General features: G+C 36.8%; 1 protein-coding gene across 7 annotated transcripts in view; it reads right to left on the bottom strand.

Annotated features, from left to right (window-relative positions):
* The window catches only part of ST7 (suppression of tumorigenicity 7), a 272,724-nt gene that overhangs the window by 90,214 nt on the left and 159,302 nt on the right, over nucleotides 1-23,208 (bottom strand). For 4 of the 7 annotated variants that reach the window (XM_018047189.1, XM_018047190.1, XM_013963307.2 and 1 more), the window contains exons 4-9: nucleotides 13,904-13,958; nucleotides 13,165-13,280; nucleotides 12,458-12,533; nucleotides 10,282-10,350; nucleotides 8,224-8,378; nucleotides 5,703-5,800 (exon numbers count right to left, since the gene is read on the bottom strand). In XM_018047189.1, coding sequence (XP_017902678.1) covers nucleotides 5,703-5,800; nucleotides 8,224-8,378; nucleotides 10,282-10,350; nucleotides 12,458-12,533; nucleotides 13,165-13,280; nucleotides 13,904-13,958 — 569 coding nt within the window. The remainder of the gene's footprint in view (nucleotides 1-5,702; nucleotides 5,801-8,223; nucleotides 8,379-10,281; nucleotides 10,351-12,457; nucleotides 12,534-13,164; nucleotides 13,281-13,903; nucleotides 13,959-23,208) is intronic. The other 3 variants (XM_018047192.1, XM_018047191.1, XM_005679155.3) reach the window with 1 other exon arrangement.

Below are 23,208 nucleotides of genomic sequence, written 5' to 3'. Positions count from 1 at the left end.
CCCAAGAAGGCTTAATCCTCATATGGAAACTTGGTTAAGATACAAATCAACTCTGTTCAAAATCCTTACATGATTAGATACAAATTTATAGGCACAAAGAAAAGGGAGTGAAAAGATGTACACTGACTCATGAGTGTGTTACCTCAGTGAGATGGCATAACAGGAGTGGAGAAGAGCAAATAAGATCCTTATTTCTTGACTTGTTACAGTGAGTAAAAATTATTCTTCAAATTTAATAGGACACCCATGGTATGTGAATTAAATGAGATGGTATATGTAAACTTCTTAGCAAAGTGTCTGGTGCATAGTAATACTCAATATGTGTCTTACATGAAAAAAACTGAAAATCTTCCAGTTCTCAACTGGGAATTGTAGAAATGAGGCTGAAAATATAGGAAGGATACAACCCAGGGATGAGGTAACTGCAGTTTTCTCTCACTAATTTTTATAAAGAACCCTGACTAAGAACAAAAGAAGAATGTTAAGCAGTTATAACCCTATCGTCTAGTCTGAGAAAAGGTTTAACGTGGTCAAAAGCATAAAAAAATATGTCTTTAGCTAAATGTCATATAGGTGGTAAAATTTTGAAAGAATGAAAGTATTGACAGAGAGTTTTCCTTTTGTACGTAACCTGGTGCCATGGATTGAATTGCGTACTCCAAAAAACTATATTGAAGTCCTAACCCTCGGTTCCTATGAAAGTGACCTTACTTGGAAACAGGCTCTTTGAGAACATAAATAAGTTTTAGCTTCAGAAATGATAAACATCAATAGATAAACCCACACAAATAAAAGTCTTGAGGTCCTTAGTAATTTTAAAAGGATTCTGAGACCGAAAAGCTTGAGAACTATGGGTTAATATTAGTATCTATTTTAAATTGAAAAAAATGGAATCAAACTGTATCTATTATTACACCTTTCCTTATCACTTAACAATATATCTTAGACAGTAATGGTAAGAAGAGCAACACTTACTGAGTACTTATTCTTTGTGAAGTCCTGTGCCAAGTGCCTTGCAGGAATTATTCCATTTAATTCTTATACCTATCCTATGAAGTAGGTACTCAACTAGCACCCTGGCTATTACTGATGCAGGTGATTGGAAGATCACCTTCTCAGAACTATGCATTAGCTATGCAACCTTGAACAAGCACCTACGTCAAGGGCTGTTATGAGGATTAAGTGATTTATATTTGTAAAGCACTTAAAATAATACCTAGAACATAATAAACACTGCAGATATGTTCATTAGCATTCAAACCTCTGAGTCTAAATGTCATTTTCCAGAGTTGTAGATGGAAATCAAAAAGAAGCTTAGAACAGTCCAGGAAACACTTCAAATTTGGGAAGTTAGGAAGATGAGGAGAAACTAGCCAGGAAGACTGAGACTTCATGAGGACTAAGAAGCATGGTTTCCTAAAAGAAATAAAATGTTTTAATAAGCTTTTGATGACCTGTGTCAAATGAGAGGCCAGGATAGTGAAAGAGGTAGAGCTGCAGAGACAGGATGAAACAAGAGTCAGGGATGATGATGCAGAGGTCTGTAGAAAACTACTGAAAGGAGGAGAAACAGGTGGTAAGTCTGAGAGCCTATGGTCAACTTTCAAAGGAGTAATACATTTTAGGGAAGAGGGGAAGACGATGATCTAGACCAAGGAAGGACCAAGGAAGACACTACCCCACATTAGCCTTTATTTTGCCTCTCTCTTACCCTCCAACTAGGTCCCCACCCAAATCTTTAAGTTCACTTACTCTTCACTCCCCAGATCCCTATTCAGTGAGTCCCATCTAAGACTCATCTCTCCAAACTAGCACAGTCCCAGGTCAGTCAAGGGTTCTAGTAGGAACTGATTAATCCCAGGAATGCTTTAGAGGCTTGTAACTACCACAGGGGAAACTCAGACTATAGATAAGCAGAGTAAATAAAAACTTGATGTCTGCCCCCAAACACGTCTACTCACTTCAGGATTCTCCACATCAGCGGTTCTTAATGGGGGACAAACGTCTAAAGATAGGGGAAGCAACAAGCGAGAGAGCAACTACTGCACCTAGTGGGCAGAGGCCAGGGACGCTGCTGACCATCCTCCAATGCACAGGATGCACACAGCAAAGACAGGTGCCCGAATGTCAACAGGGCCAAGGCTGGGAAACCCCACCCTAGACTCAGCGACCTGCGGCAAGATGAGCTTTAGGAAGGCTCTCTTATCTGGGCACACAGTCCCATCCATACCAGGGGCCAGATGGAGCATGGCTTAGGGGCCAGACCAGTCAGTCTCGTGAATTCTATTTCCAATCAACGCAAACAGGACCAGGGAAGGATAGAGGAAAGAACCTGAGGTTAGCTCATTGGTAAAAGTTAAAAAGAGAAAATAAATTGTGTTATATATCAAATGTTAACAAGAGAGACAAAATTCTTTTAAATGAAAACAAGCAAACAGACTTTGCTTTAAGTTAAGAAAGCAGAAAATACAACTCTTTTCATTTTGAATATTAAATAACACCTTATAGTGAAGTTCAAAAGCCACCATGCTCTCTTAGCTCTGCTTGCTGCCAAACAAGCTTCAACAAGGAAGGTGCTCTTGTATTCTTGACTGCAAAAGGAAGCTAATTGAAGTGGGTTTTTTTGAAGACATCCTGACAGTTAAAAATAATTAATGTCTTGCTTTTAAAAAAAGAAACCATGAATCTTGACATTAAGGAGCCTATGTTTTCTTTTCTCATCAATAGTTCACTTGGAGGATCAATATTTGGATCCACAACCATCGACAGTTAGCCTTCCCAGAAATCCATTCACTCTTTTTCAGGATAAATCACTAATGAACAGTTTTTAATAGTTTTCCCTTTCTTAAGAGATTTCCAGAGAAATGTTTGAGAGTCTACTTTCTACATGGAAGGCATTTTGACTCTACCATTTCTGTTTCCACTTTAAAATCTGCTCTAGGAAAGTTTCAACTAATGCATATGGGGTAGGATGGCTGTGTCTTAATGAAAAATTAGGTCCTTCTGCCCTAAGGCTTTATCAGGAGGGTGCCTGGAATCCAGTGTGCTGTTTTATCAAAGGAAGCTTTCCAGCAAGATGGCTCATGTGCATGCTGTTAAAGGAGTACCCCCTCGGTGAAGTCCCTGTCTATGCATGACCCGTGACCTGAGAAGAGTCAGGACCGACCAACTGTCTCCTGCAGGGCTGGGGCCAGCTGCAGCTTTAACAGAGAGGCGCCTCAATCTTCCCTCCTCCGCTTAGGGTTCCAGGAGCTTCTGAAGGAGAGAGTGTTTTGGATATTTCTCTTCAAAACACATTTCTACCATGTCTGACAGCATCCTTCACAGGACTGTTACAACACTGGGACCCCTATCTACTGGATGTTCCAGAAACCCAGTCAAAATACAACATGTATTGGTATTCTAATAATATGACAGATTTTTTTTTTAAGAAAAGTAACCCAAGAAACATATACATAGAAATATATATATATATACACAGGTATGTGTGTGTGCGTGTGTGTGTGCGTGTGTGTGTGTGTGTATTTATACACATATGAAAAGAGAAAGACTAATTGATTCATTCAAGGAAAGGAAATCAGAAGTATCTCAAAATGCTCATCAGAGGAACAGTTCAGCAAATTTAAGACATAATTATATAATGGAGAAAAAGTAGGGCAAAAAAGGGAAGCATATCTATTATATGTCAGGTGTTTTCACATTATGTCACTCCATCACTCCCTCAATTATACTTTTAGATAAGAATCATTATCCCTGATTTACAGAAGACAAATGAAAAGCCCATGAAAGGGGAGAAAGCTGTCCTAGGTCACAAAGTTAATGAAAAGCGAAGCTGAGATTCATTTGCAGGTTTTCTTACCCTCTGCCCAGCATTTATTTTGCTGGATCCCAGATTTACCCCACCCTCTCCGCCCAAGTCTATTTGTAGACTATGTCAATAAATGGAATTGCAAATATAAAATAATGTTAAACAAAAATTAAACCATAGTATAGATGTATTGGTTTTAATCATGTGAAATTTTATATGTATATACTAAAAATTATGATAATCAGAATGAGGCTGATTGAAAAAAACCGGAATTAAAATCATCTGAGTTTGTTTTTCCTATGAAGTTGCTTAACCATATAATAAAGAGAATCACCAGAATCTGTTCCTCCATGCATGCTTGTCCCAGGCTAATTAAGGTTAAGAAAAGGCAATAAATGTAAAACACCTTAAAGGCTGAATGTGCCAGGGCCAGTTTAATGTAGCTGGGCCACTTTCACATAGAGAAATACCCTGTCCTTCATAAAATTCTCAGCTCTTTCAGCGACTGGCAGCGTTTCTCCACTCTATTAAAGGCTGGAATTTCTGCAAGTGAAAAAGCTTTGAGAGCAAGTCATGTCTCTACAGAAATCGCCTTTTCTAAAATTTAGCATTTATACTATATAACATTCTTTCAATTCTTCCTTCAACAAAAAGAATTTAATCCTGGCAGGTTCCCTTTGCAGTGGCTTTGCCTAAGAAACATCTATCACCTTCAGTCAAGTTAGAGTTATTTTGGAATCTCTCTCCTGTGTTCCTCTCTTCAGGTCTGGTGGCTATACTGCTGTTTAGTGGAGTAGCCAGAACCCAAGCCAGAAGCATGGGTCTCACTTGCGTCATCCCATTATGCTGTAACTTGCAGAAACAACCAGGGGTGATCCTGAAGTGCAGACTCCCACTGCCAAAGAGTAACTGAGAATTTACATGAATAACACCAGTCCAGAGAAAACTGAGAAAGGGCTCACTGAGTTTACACAGTCCGGTTCTCAACCCAAAAGCTGAGACCTACGCAAAACACCACTTTTCTCTTACCCCATGTTTCTTTTACTTGTATAATGGGCAGTTTACCTATGCCTCCTAATTAAGTAAGACAGTAAAAGAATGAAATGTTGACAAAGGCTTTCTGAGACTGTTTTTCAAAAGAAAATGGTTTATAAATACAATCCTCACTGATGTCTGTTTCTTTATGAAAAGCATTTCTTACTATAAAAAAAGAAAAAGTGGAAGTAAAAGTTCCTCCACTGGTTTCCCTTAAAACCACTGTTTTAATTTGAAGTTACATAATCCTTTGGTTCTCTTTTGTTTTAAAACTCTCACCTATTTCCTCTCTTATTATGTTGACTACTATTAATAAAATGTCTTGATTCAAGAACCTAGGAAAATGCTTGAAATGACTCTAAAAAGATTAGATCATAATGTTATTAAATTTGAGAGTAGCAATTTGAGCCATAGTTTATTCAAATCGTCCTAACAACTAAATACAAAAAATGTCAGTTAGCTAAAGTGGCTGATCTCATTCTTGGCTTCCGGCTACAGCCCCAAAGGTCTAATAACAAGGATATTTCTTTAACAGGCTAGTCATTCTATTAAAAGTTTTGCATGTATTATCTCATTTAATCTTCACCATGATCCTAAGTAGTAATCATTATTATTAGTGTGTTGCTATTGCTAAAGTTATTGTTATTCCCATTTTATGGATGAGGAAATAGGGCACAAAGAAGTTGAGTAACTTGTCTGAGATCACTCACTGACTAAGTTGTGAGTTAGAAGAGAAGCCCAGCCCCCATGGCAGCACCACACCATCAGCGGTACTGTCTGCTATGGTCTCACTCGGCGAGCTCCTCCTTCTCTAGGTCAGGTGCATTGCCACTGCTCCCAAACACCACTTCACACTCACATCTCTCATCATTTTCACTGCTTCTCTGGTCCTCCCGAGTCTTCTGGCACACATGGCTAGTCTTCTTTTGATGTAGACCAAAACATTGGTGTCTCGTCCTGAAGAGGGAGACATAAAACATGAAAACTTAAAAAAAAAAAAAAGATTTCAGCTGAGCAGCAAGAAAAAATAAAAATACAGAAATACAGAGGCGTATTTTCCATGCCCTTGAAGGAGAACCTCAGAAAGAACAGTCTGCTCCTTTGACTTTTCCTTACTGGAGGAGCACTGACAACTTTGCTAATAGCAGAAGGTATACAGAGTGAAGTCAAAGTACTTAGCCTTCCAAGGTCAAACCATGTGACTGATTATTAATCCATGCTTTTGAGTTAGGATATTGAATATTCGATAAATAAAATCATCTGCCACAAAGTGCTGGGAGAATGGACATATCCACATTGCATGCGGTTTACAAGCAAAAATTCCACATTCTTCTCGTGTGCATGCCTTTGGCGAAGATGCAAAGAGGTGAATCTCAGGTTGCATCCTGATGAACTATTATTTCTTTCCTTCTTGACAATAAGTCTAGAGAAGCCTCATCTTGAACTTCTGTTTTATATTATTCTTTCCCTAACACTAGTGACATCATAATCATCTCCAGGTCCCCAAAGCAGTCAATTTCAGATGGCAACATAACACATTCCAGATATGACAACCGACTATGCAACAAAATGAAAAACTACCCTAGTGTTAGAGAAAGTATTGACAAGCTAAATAGTTGTAATAATAGTCACCAAAATGGCTCTTAAAAAGCACATTAACAACTTCTCATCTTAATCTCGTTATTTAATTATGTGTCTTTTTGGATATGTTTCCAGACCAGTGAGAACATGCATGTACTTAATCCTCAATAAAATTACCATGTTTTAGAAAAATATGACACACCTGTTATAGATTAAGTATATGTATAATACGCAGCTATTAAAAGATGTTAAGACCAAAGTCCTAACATTTCAAGTTTCAAACAATGAGAACAAGATGTGTGTTGAAAATCTGCCAGATACCTACCAATTATTTTAAAGATGTGATTATATTTTTGGATAGATTTGGGCAACAGGTTGAAAGGATTAATTTACAGAAGAAAAGAAATAAAGAAAATTTCTCAGGTTATATTACAGACTTTGTAATTTTATGTATTAATCCTCATTTAGTTCACAAAATAGACATTTACTATATATGTCTACAAAATTCACTGTTACACACTTTTTTAAAAAAAGCAAGAGACATGATGATTAGAGACTTGATTAACATATACACTGTGCTTAGTTGCTCAGTCGTGTCCAACTCTTTGCGACCCCATGGACTGTTGCCCACCAGGCTCCTCTGTCCATGGGGATTCTCCAGGCAAGAATACTGAAGTGGGTTGCCATGCCCTCCTCCAGGGGATCTTCTCAACCCAGGGATTGAACCCAGGTCTCCCACATTGCAGCAGATTCTTTACCGTCTAAACCACAACATATACACTACTACAGAATAAAAATAAAAACCTGTGCATTGAGGGGTTATGTGGACACACTTACATGTACACGGGCCACAATGCAAAGATCTCACTGTACCTTAGTCATAGGGACTCATGCACTCAGTTTCTGCACCAAATTCAGGCTTAACAATAAAACTTCATTTTATAATCTCAAATATGAAGGAGATACACTCCTACTCTCCAAGATGCAGGAGAGAGAAATGAGTTGAGAGAAATATCATTTTAAAGAAACACTTCCAAGTTTGGTTAGACAATGAAAACATTCTCTCTCACAAGGATCACTAAATTTCTTCTTAAACAACCAACAAACTGACAAGTCAAGCAGCTCAAGGAATTCCAGAAATGACTTTGTTATCTTGTTTTTATACCATTCCCCCCAAACATCACTGACTCTCAGTTTAGTGTACTAAAATGAAAGGTCTCATGTTAAAGAGTTGTGTTAAATATGGGAAGTCATCACTTTAAATATAAAAAAGATAATAATTAGGAATTTAGGGCTCTTCCTCCCTAGAAGCCAGCAACAGTGCTTCCTAAACAATAGCTAAATACTGAGACAATCACCAATTGCTGTTAAATTCTTAGCTGTCCTATTTCAATCCATGCTGTAGAAGACCCATGAGATAAACTTCTGATAGCATTAACACTAATTTAAGTCCTATTTGCCAACTAAGACTTAAAATTATGGGGCAGAGAAGCAACTGGTATATAGAACTGTGTAAGAATTATGAGGAGAAAAAAGGTTCACCATTAAAGGTTATTATCATTTATTTCTAGAGTTAAAAATCTATGGGGCGAAAAGAAAACATGAACAATAATGGAGCTATAATTTAATTATGTACTGTGCTCTTATGGAGAAGAAAAATTAATAAAAACAAAGAAAGGCCAAAAACTACATTTATTCTAAACTCGGAGAATCATACTTTGAACTGGCCTGAAAATTTGCTCTGACTAATCATGTTACAATTCTGATCCCCCAGCACATCAACCTGGAGGAAACCTTACTGTGTTGGGCTTCATACTGGGATCCATGATGCTGCAGCTGCTGAGAACGCCGGTAACAACCATCTCCAGCTTTCAGGGCCTGCTTAAACAGCTTCTCTGCTTCAGCAATGGTTGTTGCTTCTTCTTCAGCCAAGAGAATATAAGCAGTTGCACACCTGTCCATGCAGATAATAGCCACCATCAATTACAAATCCAGGGACATTGTAATAGCTGTAGGAGTGCATGCAGAAGGGCAGGAGTTACGCCAAAACATGCAGAGTGGCCAACTGGTTCATGCACCCCTGCTTGCAGTTGTTGACATAAAATAATGGTACAAAAGAAATGTCCATGTTTTAGCTTGAAAGGGACGATGAGTAGTGTTAGGAGCATGGAGCTTACATATGGACTCTGCCCCTTATTAGTGTGTCACTTTGGGCAAGTTATTACTCTGCCTCCCTGGTGGAGAACAACATGGAATCTACTGTTCACAGCATTGTTATGAAGGTTAAGTAAGATGATGCGTGAAAAGTGCTCAGTACAGTAGTAGCCAGCATGTGGTATACGCTCAACAATGTCAACTAATGATGGCAATGGTAATAGGTGTTGTTAAACATCTCCTTCTGACACTCAGAGTTAGAAATACCAGAAAGTTTACTTCTATTTACTATCCACAGATTCTCTTTAGTCTTAGGATTTATTCAGAATGAGAAATTCATTAAACCAGGTAAGTTGTTTCACAAGCAGTGCTTCAGCATCTCATTACAGTTAGCACTGGTTTCCTATGTCAGAGAAGAAGCCTAGAAGAACCTATAGGTAGAGGTTATTTCAGAAGAGCTCAAAATTTGATTCAGCCTCAGTAGCAAGCAAGAGTTAAATTTCATACCTTTAACAATAATAGCTACCACCTGATGCTTAGTATATATTAAGGACTGTACCAGGCACTTAACATATATCATCTCATTTAATCCTTTCAACAACCTCTAACACAGAAAGTCAGAAAGGATAAATAGTCAACTAACGAACAAGGGGAACTCTTGAAAATTTAAACTTTCCAAATTGTAGAAGAACAACTCAACTGCCAAAGAAAGGGAATGTGATAAGGAAATGGTGAGGCCAGAGCAGACCACACAGGTCCTGATCTATAATACCCCTTGGCTTTCTCCACTGCCTCTCTCGTGGTCATTTCCCTATTTATCAGAGCCTCCATCAGACCACAAGAGAGAAAAACAGAAAGGGAAACCAAATGTTACTTCTACTATTCATAAACTACAATAGCCAGCTAAGAAACAAAGGCTGAATTCATGACTAATATGAGATTTTGGGTTACTCATTAATCTCAGCCTTGAGGAGGGGTCTTTTAATTCTTTAGCCAATCCCTCTAATTTCAGGCAGGACTGATCAATAGGGCTTTGAACTGAAAGTGGTGAGGTAGGGAGGAAAAATGCCCAGGAAAAAAAAAGTTGTAAAACCAATTACTGTGGAAGGCAGCAGATATGACTTGGAGAGAACAATTATGATGTTGAAAATGCCCAGTAATTCACTGGAGAAAATAAGTAGGTTGGGCAATCAGGAAGCAATACTTCACGCTTTAGGTGCTGACACATGAATATGGGTCCAGGGTTATAAAGTGAAAACTGAGATTATAATACTGAGTGGTAGACACAGCATCAGAGGAATTAGCTATAAGATTATAGTTGGTGGGCTGGGAACTCAAGACAGGTTGGGGCTAGCTTGCTGGCTTTGTTTATTTTGCAAATAGCTCTCTTAGGAGGAGAGGCAGAGTAGCACTACTGGCCAAGAAAACATACATCTATGTGGAGACTCATGAATCTGGGGTAGAAACATGCTAAGAGTTTATGAGTGAAGGAGAAAGGAAAGAGCAGTAGAAGTGCTAATGGTTGGTGGGGACAGAACAGGCTGCTCAGCTCAATGGAAGACAGAGATGATGTGTCCTTGTCACAGCACAGTACACATACAGAAGCAAGAAGGTATGGTGATGGGGGTGTCAACCATCCAGATATCTGCTAGAGTACGTCTCATGTGGTTAGAAGGAGGGCACTTAGCAGGTTCTTGACTTACTTTGGTAACAATTTTATCTCCCAGATGGTAGAGGAAGCAATTAGGGGAACTTCAACTCTGGACCTAATTCTGACCAAGAAGAAAAAAATAGTTGGTGAAATGAAAATTGATAGGAACATTCAGAGAGTTATTATGTCATTTCAGAGTTTAGGATAGTAAAAGAAGGTAAGGTGGACTTAAAAAATTCAAAGAAAAGAGGCATGATTCAATGGCATGAGACGCAGAAGGCAAATGGTTTAAGAGGGTTGGCAGCTTCCAAATGTCTAATCATAACTGCAATCACAAATGATCCTCTCGGGAAGAAAAGAGGGGTGACAAGTAACCACTATGGCTACACAGAGGTCGCTCACAAGATCATATTTTTAAAGGACATGTAAAAAAAGATGGAAAGAGGGTATGTGATGAAGGGCTATAAGAGAGTGAAATGAGCTTATAAGAATGTCAGGAGAGCTGCAACTTCACATTAGCTGAAGCTCGCAAAACAAAATAAAGGCAAAACAAAAAATGCTAAAGACAACCATCTAGTCCCTGTATTCATATTATGTTTAAGGCCTTGTAACCACCCCAACTTCTCCAAAACCATGACAATATAAATAAGCAAAAAAGACAAACAACACAACAACGTCAAAATGAGGAAAGTTTATAGTTAGTAGCAACAGATAATAAAGAGAAAACAAAACTCTCTAACTCTTATTTTCTTCCTGGTTTCTCCATCAGGAAGAATGATTGTCAGACTGACAAAGGGAGAAGAAATTAAACTCTAAAATGAATTTAAAAGATGTAAGATAGCGCATAACTGATCTATGCTAGATGAATTAATATACTGGGATGGGCAAATCCCAGAAAGCCAAAAGATCTTGCAGGCAGCCCAGGGAATTGCTCTCTGCAGATTGTTAAGGAATCACGAACAGTGGAGAGGTACTAGAAGATGAAATGACAAATGTAGTAAAAATGTTCAAAGAGGGGAAGAAGGCAGACTTCCCAAACTACAGAACAATTGGGTTCTGATTTGGAAAGATATTTTAATCGATTATTAAAGGGAGAGTTTCTAGGCATTTTAAAAAGAAAGTAGTGAATGCTGGAAGCTAGCTTAAATTCACTAAGAATAAATAAATCAGGCTGTGTTACCCTAATGTACTCTAATGGATTTACTGCACATTAAAGATCCATAGCTACAACTAGTATCTAAAAACGCAGAAATATAGCCTGAATCACGGTGTAACTAGGTGGCTTAGTAATTGGTTGTACAATAAAACCCAAAGAATGATGATTGACAAAAACATAACTCTAGAGGGTGGCTTCTTTATGTAGTGTCACAGGGTTCTTTCCCTGGTCCTGCCACTTTTATCAGAAACATGGATGACACATAGAACATAGGCATATCAAATTTGTAGATGAAAAGAAACTGGAAAATAAATATGTTGCATGACAGAATCAGAAACCAAACAGATCAACAGGTTACACTGGCAGGATTTCCAACTCTCAAGCGAATCTTTTCACTAAGACCTCTGAAGATTCTGCAGCCTTCTTCAGAAAAATCATAGAATAGTTTAACAATGACCACTTGGCAGGGAGAGTGTTGAGGTGATTCAAGCACCAGATGGGTGTTTGAGCTACATGACCTTTAAGGCCTCTGCCAACCCTGAGCTTTTATGACTCCAGTTTTAAGACTCTCTCATTTTCTGAGATCTCCAGACAAGAGTTTCCAGCCTTCCTTGGTGACCCACAGAATGTTTAACAACACTAAGAACATCATTTCCTCCTTGTCTTGACCTTGAAATATTTTTAAAGAGTAATTTCTTCACTTTATGTTTTTACTATGTTTCCCCCCCAAGTAGAAGTTCTACCTAGAAAATCTGACGGCACAAATGAGCATTGTATGTCTGGGGAAATGTCCCTGTCATAATGTGTTAAGCATGAAAGCACTGTATTTATTTTATGTCCACATAGTATACCATGGCTAGCCCTTAAATGATTTAATTTAGGAGCATAGCAAAGCCACTAAATTTTTCTCTAAAATGACTAAAACTATCTTCACATGGATGTCTTTTAAATTTTTTTAAAATAAATTAATGCCCCTCAAATAATCCTCAAGTTCAAATACATACTTTAGTTTAAGTATCCCATGAATGGCAACTGAAAACATTCAGCAAAGCAAGATTTCCCCCCCACTTACTCATTTATCTCTAAGGCTTCGTGGGCAGCAGAAATCCTAGCTTGGGGGTTTCTCTCTCTCCAGGCTTTCTGCATTACTATTTTAGAAAAAGAGAGAAGAAGAAGTCAATATATACTCAGGAAGATTCAGTACAAGAGCTAAATTAATAGCTTTTTTTGAATTACAAAAGAAGAGTTCACTTACCAAGTGGGTTAGCCCAAAACTCTAAAGTCACACAAATACATTCTAATTTGCTATTCCATTGTCCTTCAACAGCTGATATAAAATCTTTCTTAGGGTAATAAAACTAGAGACCTAATATCTTATATACTAACCCATAGTCTATAATCATAGAGACTTAATTAAGATTTCTTAATCTGGGAGACATGACCTTTCATTCTGCCTCAACCAAGGATTTAGTTAGCTTCATATAAGATCTATATTTCTTAATAAAGAAAGTAAATTTAAAGTAAGTAAATCCAACTTTGGCATACATTTTAAAAATAACATTTTCAATTATAATGAGGGGACTCATGTCTACAATAACACTTCATGGCAATAAAGCTTTATTTAAGTAGCAACTTTCTGCATCTTACTGGTCAATCTCCAATTTAATATTTTATTCATCAGGGTTTTTGTAGAGCAGACATTCTCAAAGTAGTAACTTTGATCTCTAAAACAAACAAAAAGCCCTCCCACTCAGTAACTATCTAAAGGATTTTCCATACTTGCATCTGCAGGACGCAGATGGTCCGAGTCACAGGTAAAGAAGGTCTGGTGGTCCTGGGCAGAGAGATTCATGTCATAGTAAGTCAGAGGCTCTCGTCCAGTCACCCAAGTGTACCTGTAAAAGAGAAGTAAGATGATCAGACACTTCTGAGAGAGGAAAGCAAGACCTACAAAATATTAAGCTGCACAGGTGTTGAACTATAACCCATTAACTAAGTACTACTGCCAATAAATTAAAAACAAAATAATCATCCTAGTCTCCTTTTAGGAAGTATATCAGCAGAAAAAAAGTTCAAAAATTCTGCTATATTTTTGTCTTAAAATCTTAGCAGCACTAGCTAATGAAAACCTTCCCTAATTAGTATTATGCATAGAGATTTCCCCAAAGCTATGAAAATTCTGATTTGCCTACTTACTCTACAAAATTAAATTCTAACATTACTTCTGGGGCATCTTTATAACCATGTTCCAGGTAAGCTACAAAATATTTTGACTTTATAACATACAATGAAAAATAACTGTAATAGAAAAATCTCTAAAAACAACAGGTTTGTATGTTATCCTAAGTTCAAAGCTAAAATATTTATAAAACAGAAAAATCAAAATATTTGAGCATCAAAAAATGGAAGCACTAAACAGACTGTTAAATGACCCCTAAATGAACCTGCAAAAACATGTACTGCTGTCTTTGCTCTCTGAACTAGACCCATTAATTTCCCAAGCTGTCAAAATGCTTACCGATTATATTCAGCACCCCTAAATAAATTAAGTGGATTTCGCCATACTTTGCATTCTGCAACAAAGAGAATGTGAAAATGTTACACATAAGTTCAGAGACACTACAAGCTAATTAATTCAGCAAAACACCCTTCCTGGCCATTTGATAAGATAATTTTATTCTTTATCTTCTACATGGGAAGCAATGTGGAAAAACTCTGGGTAGTTAATCAGGAAATGTAGTTCAGGCACCAGGACTTCAGAAAGTTTCACTTAATCTCTTGGGACTGAAGTCTCCTCATTTGTCAAATCAAGGCACATGCCCAAATCAGCTAGTTCATAACTTCCATAGTCACTTCAAGAGATCCAAATACATTCTATAAATTTATTTCTAAATGATAGGTAGAGTCAAAACTACTTTCTATAACTCTAAAATATATCTTACAATGTCTACCTATGTAACAAGCTAAATTTAAGCTCCAGAGTACAATGTGCAAAGAACCTCAGGCTCTTAATTAGGGCCTTTGCTAATACTGATTTTGTGATAATTCACCAGGTTGCTTTTATACTGCCGGAAAGGAACGGCAAGAAAATTAATACTAAAGCTACCATCACTATAGGGAGAAATGTTACTAAAAAATTGTTTACAAACACTTTACCATGGTTTACTTATGCAGAAACAGGTAATTAATCATCATACTAATATCATAATGATAACATGTACTAATAGATGTACATTTTGTTTTATAAGAACCACAGGCAGAATTCTAGGACTTTAACTTAGAAAAGTAAACCATTAGCTTTTTAAGACAGTTATAGTAAATGTGTGACTAATAAGCTGCAATTCTTTTAAAACAGTCTATGATTAAGACTTTCTACTGATTCAGAATGCTATTAATATTTCTTTGGATGAATAATTTTTTATTAGAAAATAAAATCAGTTAACAGTATTTAAAAATCCATGTGTGCTGTCAGCCAAAAAAACACACCCAAAGACAAAAACACATAAAAGTGAGCAATTATTGCAGAAATTGAAAGAACATTAAAGGCCATGAATGATTCATTAAGACTCTACCCTCAGTCCTGTTACAACAACATCCATCCATCCATTCATTCATCTATCCATCCATCCAATATATGAATACATTACCTGAGCACCCAGTGGGTGAAACAAATGCATAAGCCATGGGTTACAATACAGCGTGAAAATGAAGGAAAACATGAAGCACTACGGGAACACCATGTGCAATCTCAATACATTTTTTTAAAATAGCGAATGAAAGGTGTACACATACCAGGAAGTCATGTCCTTATTTTTAAAAAATAAATTTATATTTAAATTAGGGCAAGATCCCACCTAAAATTTACTTTATGTTTGGAAACAATGGTCCTAAATTTTTTGTCACTTAGCTTAACTCGCCATTTAAGAAATGATCTTTGCTAAGTTAGTTTAACATTGAATTTTGTTCTTGAGAAACTGAAATTCGATGGCTGTCATTTCATATGACACTAATTAGAAAATTACACTTCCCTTAAGTAAATACTTTTTTCCCAGACATGAAGCTCCTTAGTGGGGCCACTGCTGCTGCTGCTGCTGCTAAGTTGCTTCAGTCGTGTGCAACTCTGTGCGACCCCATAGACGGCAGCCCACCAGGCTCTGCCGTTCCTGGGATTCTCTAACGTACTTCAAATTATGGCTTGAAACAACTGGTGAGCCAAACAACCATGATCTCAGTACTCATGGCTTCTACAGCTCTGAGGTCCCCACTGCTCCCAATCCCTCCTAAGATGATGTCTTTTAAGATTCCAAATGCTCTTCTTAAATCTTCTGAAAGCTTCATGAATATTATAAGGTTTGTATTTAACATATGATAAACAGGCATACAAATCTGTATTCAATGAGGGTCATTTCTAACATTATTTACAATAAATAGGGACATTTGTAGAAGCCTCTCCCCTAACAAATTTCATCTGAAATATCAGTAAAAAGTTATGGCAAAAATTTTGTCTCCATCAGAGACATGATATTGCCTGGAAGGATAAGTGCTATTCAAATATCAATTGACAAATTATAAAGAAAATTACCTTTCATTAATATTTTAACTCTATTGTGCATTTTATGGAAATTAAATTATTTCTAAATCAAAATAACCCCAAAGAGAACGGATGTGTATAATTAAACCTTTACTTAGCAGTATTTAAAGATGCCATCTTTATTTAGGAAGTGCCAAGATATAGCCAGCAGGGGGTGCTGCAAACATTTTGAAATATTGTTTTTATGACTTCAAGAGTACTGATCTTAAAAAAAAACACAAATCATTGTTACTATTAGTGTCATACATATGGTCTGTACGCAGTTTCTTCAGCTACTTCTAATACTTAGAAATGAGTATCTGAACAACTGTAACAGATGTTAAATGTTCTGAATGAGAACAAACGTGATGAAGAAATAAGTAAATGTCTTCATGAGCTGTATCCTTCAAGTTGAGGGTGCGGAGAAGGTACAATTTTCTTTTAAGAAATAAGCAATCTAGAGGTTTAATATGAACACATGTAAAATTTCACTTGAAATTAGCTTATAGCTACACTCATTTCTTCTTTGCTGCTATGTTTCATGATTTTATCTTTACTACAAAAACTCTCTTTGTCTGGAATCATTCTAGGGAACATACCCCATAAATTTCTGATGGTTTCACGATATAGACAAAGGTTGTAAATGTCAAAATTATCATAATATGAAGATTTAAGTCAGGAAATTAAACTCAGGTCTTCAGCGGATAAAAGTTTTTCTTTATGAGGTCTACTTTCTTATCTTACTTGTATCTTTGGGAAATAAATTTCTTATTTACATCTGAATTAAAACTTTACCTCCAAAAGGCATTTTGCATTATCCATCAATATCAACAATTTTAGTGTTCTTTAGAAGCACTGAAGGTTGACTGGGACTCATCAAGGGCTTGCTAACATCATTAACAGTTAAAAATACATCCCTGATATACTTAACCATGCCCTCTCTGGTTCCATCTGTACCAACTCACAGAGAAGTCTCCACCTACAACTGCTGAGTGAAATGTTCAGACCTCACCAAGCAAGCTAGAATGCAATTCAAGAGAAAGAAAATCACTAAATATTGGGAAAGCACCTGTTTAGTTCCCGAAGTCTAGAAAAAAAAATTCCATTCATCCATAGGATGATAATAAATTTCTGTGTGAGAGATTAAGAACATAAAAAATAATGCCTACTACTTTCAAAGACTTGCAAAATCATGCTCAAATTGTTTTTTCAGTCTTCCTGCTCACCATTCCCTACTACAACTTTCCATCTCAGTGGATACTTTTTTCCTGTCTTTTCATATTCCCCCCAAACGCGGCCCCCACCCCAGTTACTCACTGGAGTAAAGGGTTTAAGCACGAATAGAATCCAACCTAGATAGCATATTCAAAAGCAGAGACATTACTTTGCCGTCTAAGGTCCGTCTAGTCAAGGCTATGGTTTTTCCAGTAGTCATGTATGGATGTGAGAGTTGGACTGTGAAGAAAGTTGAGTGCCAAAGAATTGATGCTTTTGAACTGTGGTGTTGGAGAAGACTCTTGAGAGTCCCTGGACTGCAAGGAGGTCCAACCAGTCCATTCTAAAGAAGATCAGTCCTGGGTGTTCTTTGGAAGGAATGATGCTAAAGCTGAAACTCCCGTACTTTGGCCACCTCATGCAAAGAGTTGACTCATTGGAAAAGACTCTGATGCTGGGAGGGATTGGAGGCAGGAGGAGAAGGGGACGACAGAGGATGAGATGGCTGGATGGCATCACCAACTCGATGGACGTTTGAGTCTGAGTGAACTCCGGGAGATGGTGATGGACAGGGAGGCCTGGCATGCTGCAATTCATGAGGTTGCAAAGAGTCGGACACAACTGAGCGACTGATCTGAACTGAGAATGGCTATTATGCTTTAGTCCTTGCAGGAAGTCCTAGGTCCCTCCCTCCCCACACCCCACCCCCCACAAAAGGATACATTTTATGACCTAGACACACTTATACATTGGTAGTAAAAGAAAAAGATACTGAACTACTATCTGGTATCCATATGAAGAAGTTCTTATAAAAGAAGTAAAAATACTGAGAGAACCATAGACTTTCCCTTTATCACATTCCTCAAGTAAAAAGAGAACTTAATTCCTGGAAAAACCAAAAGTCTATAAAGTCATAGGGCTTTTAATCATCATATGGAAGAAAATATTTTTCTATATCCAATTTTTTTAACTCTGCAAACTTTTTTCTCCGAAGATTAAAAATATAGACATAGAAAGTAAGATTAAGGCCTGGTATCCAGACTGCCTAACAATTACCTACAATACACAACAGACCTGTTACCTTGCAACATCATATTTAAAAATCCTGTGACTTCATCAATTACATTTTCTACTAGAGAAACAGTTTTGGAACTCCCCTAGGGAAATATTAGGCACTTGAAAATAATACTTTAAAATATTTTAGGTCCAAAGCACAACAGAGAAGGGCTCTAAATAATATTCTATCAGATATATTATGACAATCAAGATTAACCTCGTTAGTCTATTTCTAACATTTATTTATTAGCTTTGCTATATCAGAAATGAATTCTCAGTGAATACAAGTCCATCTTAAGCAATCATTAAGAGTAACAAAATATTCATTTTCTTAAATAATTAAGCTTTAACTGTTTTCATAACTTTTTGAAATAATTATTTTGAAAAGATTACTAGAAGTAAAGGCACAAAGTATTAATAATATATAGGTAGCTTTCAATTCAACAAATATATTACCCTTTCAAATTCTTTAATGGAATGAGAAAAGGTGCAAATAATTATGAGTTTTAAGATCATTTTTATTGACCTGCTTTATTCAAGACAGTGTACAACTTTCTTCAAGAATATTGCCAAAATGGCTAACCTCTGTGTCTCTCATACATTTCTCATTGATTGGTCATTTCTGATCTAAGTCAATCATCTATCAAATAATATGAAGACCGTAAAATATTTATTAAGTAAATATTCACCAGGGGCCAAACGTGTTTTTGAGGACTTTTCACCAGTCAACTGGAGAGCTAATCTATCCTAGAACACACATTTTTAATGGCAAAAGACTTTAAAAGATGTAATAAGCATTGCCTAAGAGAATAATTTTCAACACTTAAATAGATTTTGGCAAGTATAAACTGAGTTTCCCCTGATTGAGGCTATCAAAGAGCAATTCTAAAGGCCCTGGACATACAGCAACTTGAAATTTTGCTAACGGATATATTTGAAATGCAAGCTCTGAAAGGCCTGGTCTTAGGATATATATTTACAATCTATGAGTTTCTTCATCTCCATTGCTTTTCTTTAATTTGTTACCTGTATTAAACCAGTGCTTGAACTGCCTCTAGTGATGTAATGAACCTTAATTAAGAATGCCAGGTGAAATTCTTAGTAAAAGTTTTCTATAAAAATGGATATGATGTAGGCTTCCCTAGTGGCTCAGTGGTAGAGAATCCACCTGCCAACACAAGAGATACAGGTTCAAACCCTGGGTCGGGAAAACCCCCTGGAAAATGAAATGGCAGCCCAATCCTGTTCTTGTCTGGAGAATACCATGGACAGAGGAGCCTGGCAGGTTACAGTCCATAGGGTCAAAAAAGATATGATATATATTTATCTTAAATAAAGTGAGATTAAAATGAGATGACTTATGCCAAATGAGATGACAGTATGCCAAATGACTATAACCAGAGTTTGTCTAAAGATCGAGTTCTATGCAAGAGGCTATTAACATGTCTCAGAGAATTTAAATTTGACTTTGGCAAGGATAATTCTTATGTGATGGAGCACCCTGCACTTTTGTAAATATCTTGAAGAAGGTGAACACTGCAAACTTGTCTTTGTGGCATCTTACTTGAGAACAGGGCAAATTATCAAACAGATATTTCCATAAACCCAAATTCAGAATGTTCTTAGACCCTGAGAATCCCTTCCCTTAAGATAGGGAGAAGGTGGACACATCTTAAATCCCTATGCATCATCAGTTCATAAATTAAGCTGAATTAAGCAATGGCAGCAAGAGTAAGTGTAAATACACACTGGATACCATTAATAATTTTTATATTGATTGCACGTTAAAATGAAAATATTTAGACATATTTGGTTAAAGAAAATACACATTTCACTTGCACATTTTTATCATTTTCATGATTATTAAAAATGCTAAAATTACACTCGTAGTTAGCATTATATTTCCATGAGACAGTGCTCACTTAGAGACTTAGTTGGCTAGGTAGTTTTGCGCAGCTAGGTCATTTGGAAAAAGGATGAAAGTAAACCATCTGAATTATTCAAAAGACATGTGAAATCATCAAAGAGGAGACAGGAATAAATATATTCAGCTTTTCTTTGTATAATTCTGATCACAGGTTATTAATTGTGTTATTAGATGTAATGAATTTCAAAAACTGACAACAGGAAACATGGTGATGTGGAAAATACATCAGCAGGGTTTATCAGAAATTGTGTATTTGTGACAAAAACAGCCATTTAGCTCCCAAATAAATTGAGACAAGTGACATGTTCACAAATGCTAACCTAAGCCAAACAATCAGGAATTTGGCTAGATTAAGAAGCTGTATTATTAATTATACATTTCTGCTCTGGTCCATAAACAAAGATCACTGCAAATTTTGAGAGGACTTGCACTTGGGCCAATTTCCACAGATCCAAATGTTAAACAGCATATGAACAGTCTGTCCTATAACAATCAATTCCCATTTCTCCACTGCAAATTATTCTTAGGTAGGCCAGGTCTTTCAGCTTTTAATAAAACAAATGATTTTAAGGAAAGAGCTATACTATGAGTTTTCATATAGTCCAATGCTTATATAAATAGTATTCTCTGTTTTAGCTTTTTTGATGATTTTTTTCAAATAAGGAATACTATTTAACTGCCTTTGCCAATGTTCACGGGACTTGGTTAGCCATGTTTATTTCATATAATATTCAGCCAAGAAATATCTTGTGATGATTCTTTTATTAAAGCAATTGTAATTTTGTTATTACTAAGACAGTATAAATTTTGAAACAAATTCCTCCATTTTAATAAAATATATTAATTACTCTCAGCTTTGGATCTTCTTTTTCCTTTATACTTAGCTGAAACCAGACAATGAAGTAGACAATGATTACGGGTAAAGATATAGAGAGACAACATACTTTCATATAATAGCATTTTTCTTATTCAAAAATAAAAATCACTACAAGAAAAGAGAAGTGAGAAATGGTATTAGTCCCATGTTATCTGGCATTTCCATAACAACATACATGTGTGTTGAGCTGAGTTAGTAAAATAGTAGAAACCCAAATGTCAAGGAGCAGTGGGCTGAGGGAGCCCTAAACACACCAGGACAGAGTAATTTCTGTTTTCCTAAATGTAATTATCTGAATACTGTTATGAAATCAGATCATAAAAGCTATATCTGTTATAGGAGATGAATAGAAATATTGAATGCATAGTAGTAGACATTCAGCCAATACTGGAGGAAGAGAATTAATAATAATACTCAAAAGCTCAATCTGGGTGAAGTAAAAACTCAGTACAATTAAAACTGGGAATTTCCATGATCATTACTGTAGAATGTATTTTTATAAAGGACTATAATTTTCCCTTTAAAAGCTGCTATACAAGCACTAAGAGTAGCATCAAGATTTATATAATGCATAAGATTTGTTCAAGGCACCCACAGAGAGAGAGAGCAAAGTAACAGTGATAATAAGGAGAGTATAAACTCTTTGTCACATTAAGGAATGATGTCAAGAGATTTAAATTGGGTAGAAAGAATTTTAATGAAAATAAAAGCACATTCACAATAAAAATGTCCTTAAATGAGGCTGCTTTCTGTGTTCAATCTATTAATTTTCTACAATGTTCTGTGTCATCCAAAGACTACAGTAACTTGGGTCAGACAGAGTACATTTAACCTGCAGGTTCTTCCAACAGATGCAAAGTGATGTTGATTATCCACACTGCTTATGTGACAATGTTTGCAGGATCAAGATTCCTCATTAGAATAATATGCCACCCATGTAAGAATAGTTGGTCAACGTGGTATTTTATTTGCTCAGATCTCTTTCTGTTTCTTTCACAAAATGGATGAGTTTATAAAGTCCCAGACAATTTTGTTACCTCAGTGGCACCATCTCTCACACATGTACCCTTTAGAATGAAATAAATGTGTACCCAGAGGTGCCCATTACCATGGCGGGCTGGCAAAGGGTATATTATTAATAAAAGAGCACTGAATCAACATCAGATATTATATATTATGCATGTGTGTGTGTGTGCGTGTGTGTGGGCTGTATGCTCAGTTGCTCATTCATGTCTGACTCTTTGTGATCTCATGAACTACAGGCCACTGGGCTCCTCTGGCCATGAGATTTCCCTGGCAAGAATAGTAGAGTGGGTTGCCATGCCCTCCTCCAGGGGATCTTCCCAACCCAAGGATCGAACTCGAGCTTCCTGCATCTCCAGCATGGGCAGGCAGGTTCTTTACCACAGAGCCACCTGGGAAGCCCACATACACACATACATGTAGTTGCTGTTTAGTCCCAAGTCGTGTCTGACTCTTTTGCAACCCCCTCAACTGTAGCCCACCAGGTTCCCCTGTTCATGGGATTTTCCAGGCAAGAATATTGGAGGGGGTTGCCATCTCCTTCTCCATATATATATGTATATACACACACACACACACATACATACATACAATGCTCATTGATGCCTATCACCTGGCTAGACAGTTATGAAATATGGACTGAGTTATTTTATGGAGGAAAGAAAAAAAGATCTGACTTAGTTCTTTTATCTCTTCTTCACTCTTCAAGTCTCAGAACTGGTGCCATCTCCCTCAAGAAGCAAACTTCCTCCCCTAGTTTGGATTGGGAACCCCTCCTTTGTACTCCACAGTGTTGCACGTTTCCCTCATATGATCACAGCACTGAACACTTTGCTTCCTTCAGCAGACACAAGAGTTTGATGGGGGCAAGCACTCTGGCATTATTTTTAAACCATAATGTTCATATGAACCAGGCCAGGTTCACATTAGAGATTTGGGAAATGTTTACTGAATTGATGAAGAGACCAATCTAGGAAATTATATTCATCCCTCTTCTTTTATGAGGGGAGAAATTACAGGCCTTGTATGTCCTCATTCGTTCATCTACTGAGTTTCAATGATAAAGTAGAGACTATTCAAAATGCTAGAGATACTATGATTAAGCAGTAAGGTTAAAAATTTCATTATAATTTAGCAAATGTTGCTAAAAGTAAA

This window comes from Capra hircus, chromosome 4, assembly GCF_001704415.2.
Source record: "Capra hircus breed San Clemente chromosome 4, ASM170441v1, whole genome shotgun sequence".
NCBI lineage: Eukaryota > Metazoa > Chordata > Mammalia > Artiodactyla > Bovidae > Capra > Capra hircus.
Note: the sequence above shows the minus strand (reverse complement) of the source record. Positions and strands in the feature narration are given on the sequence as shown.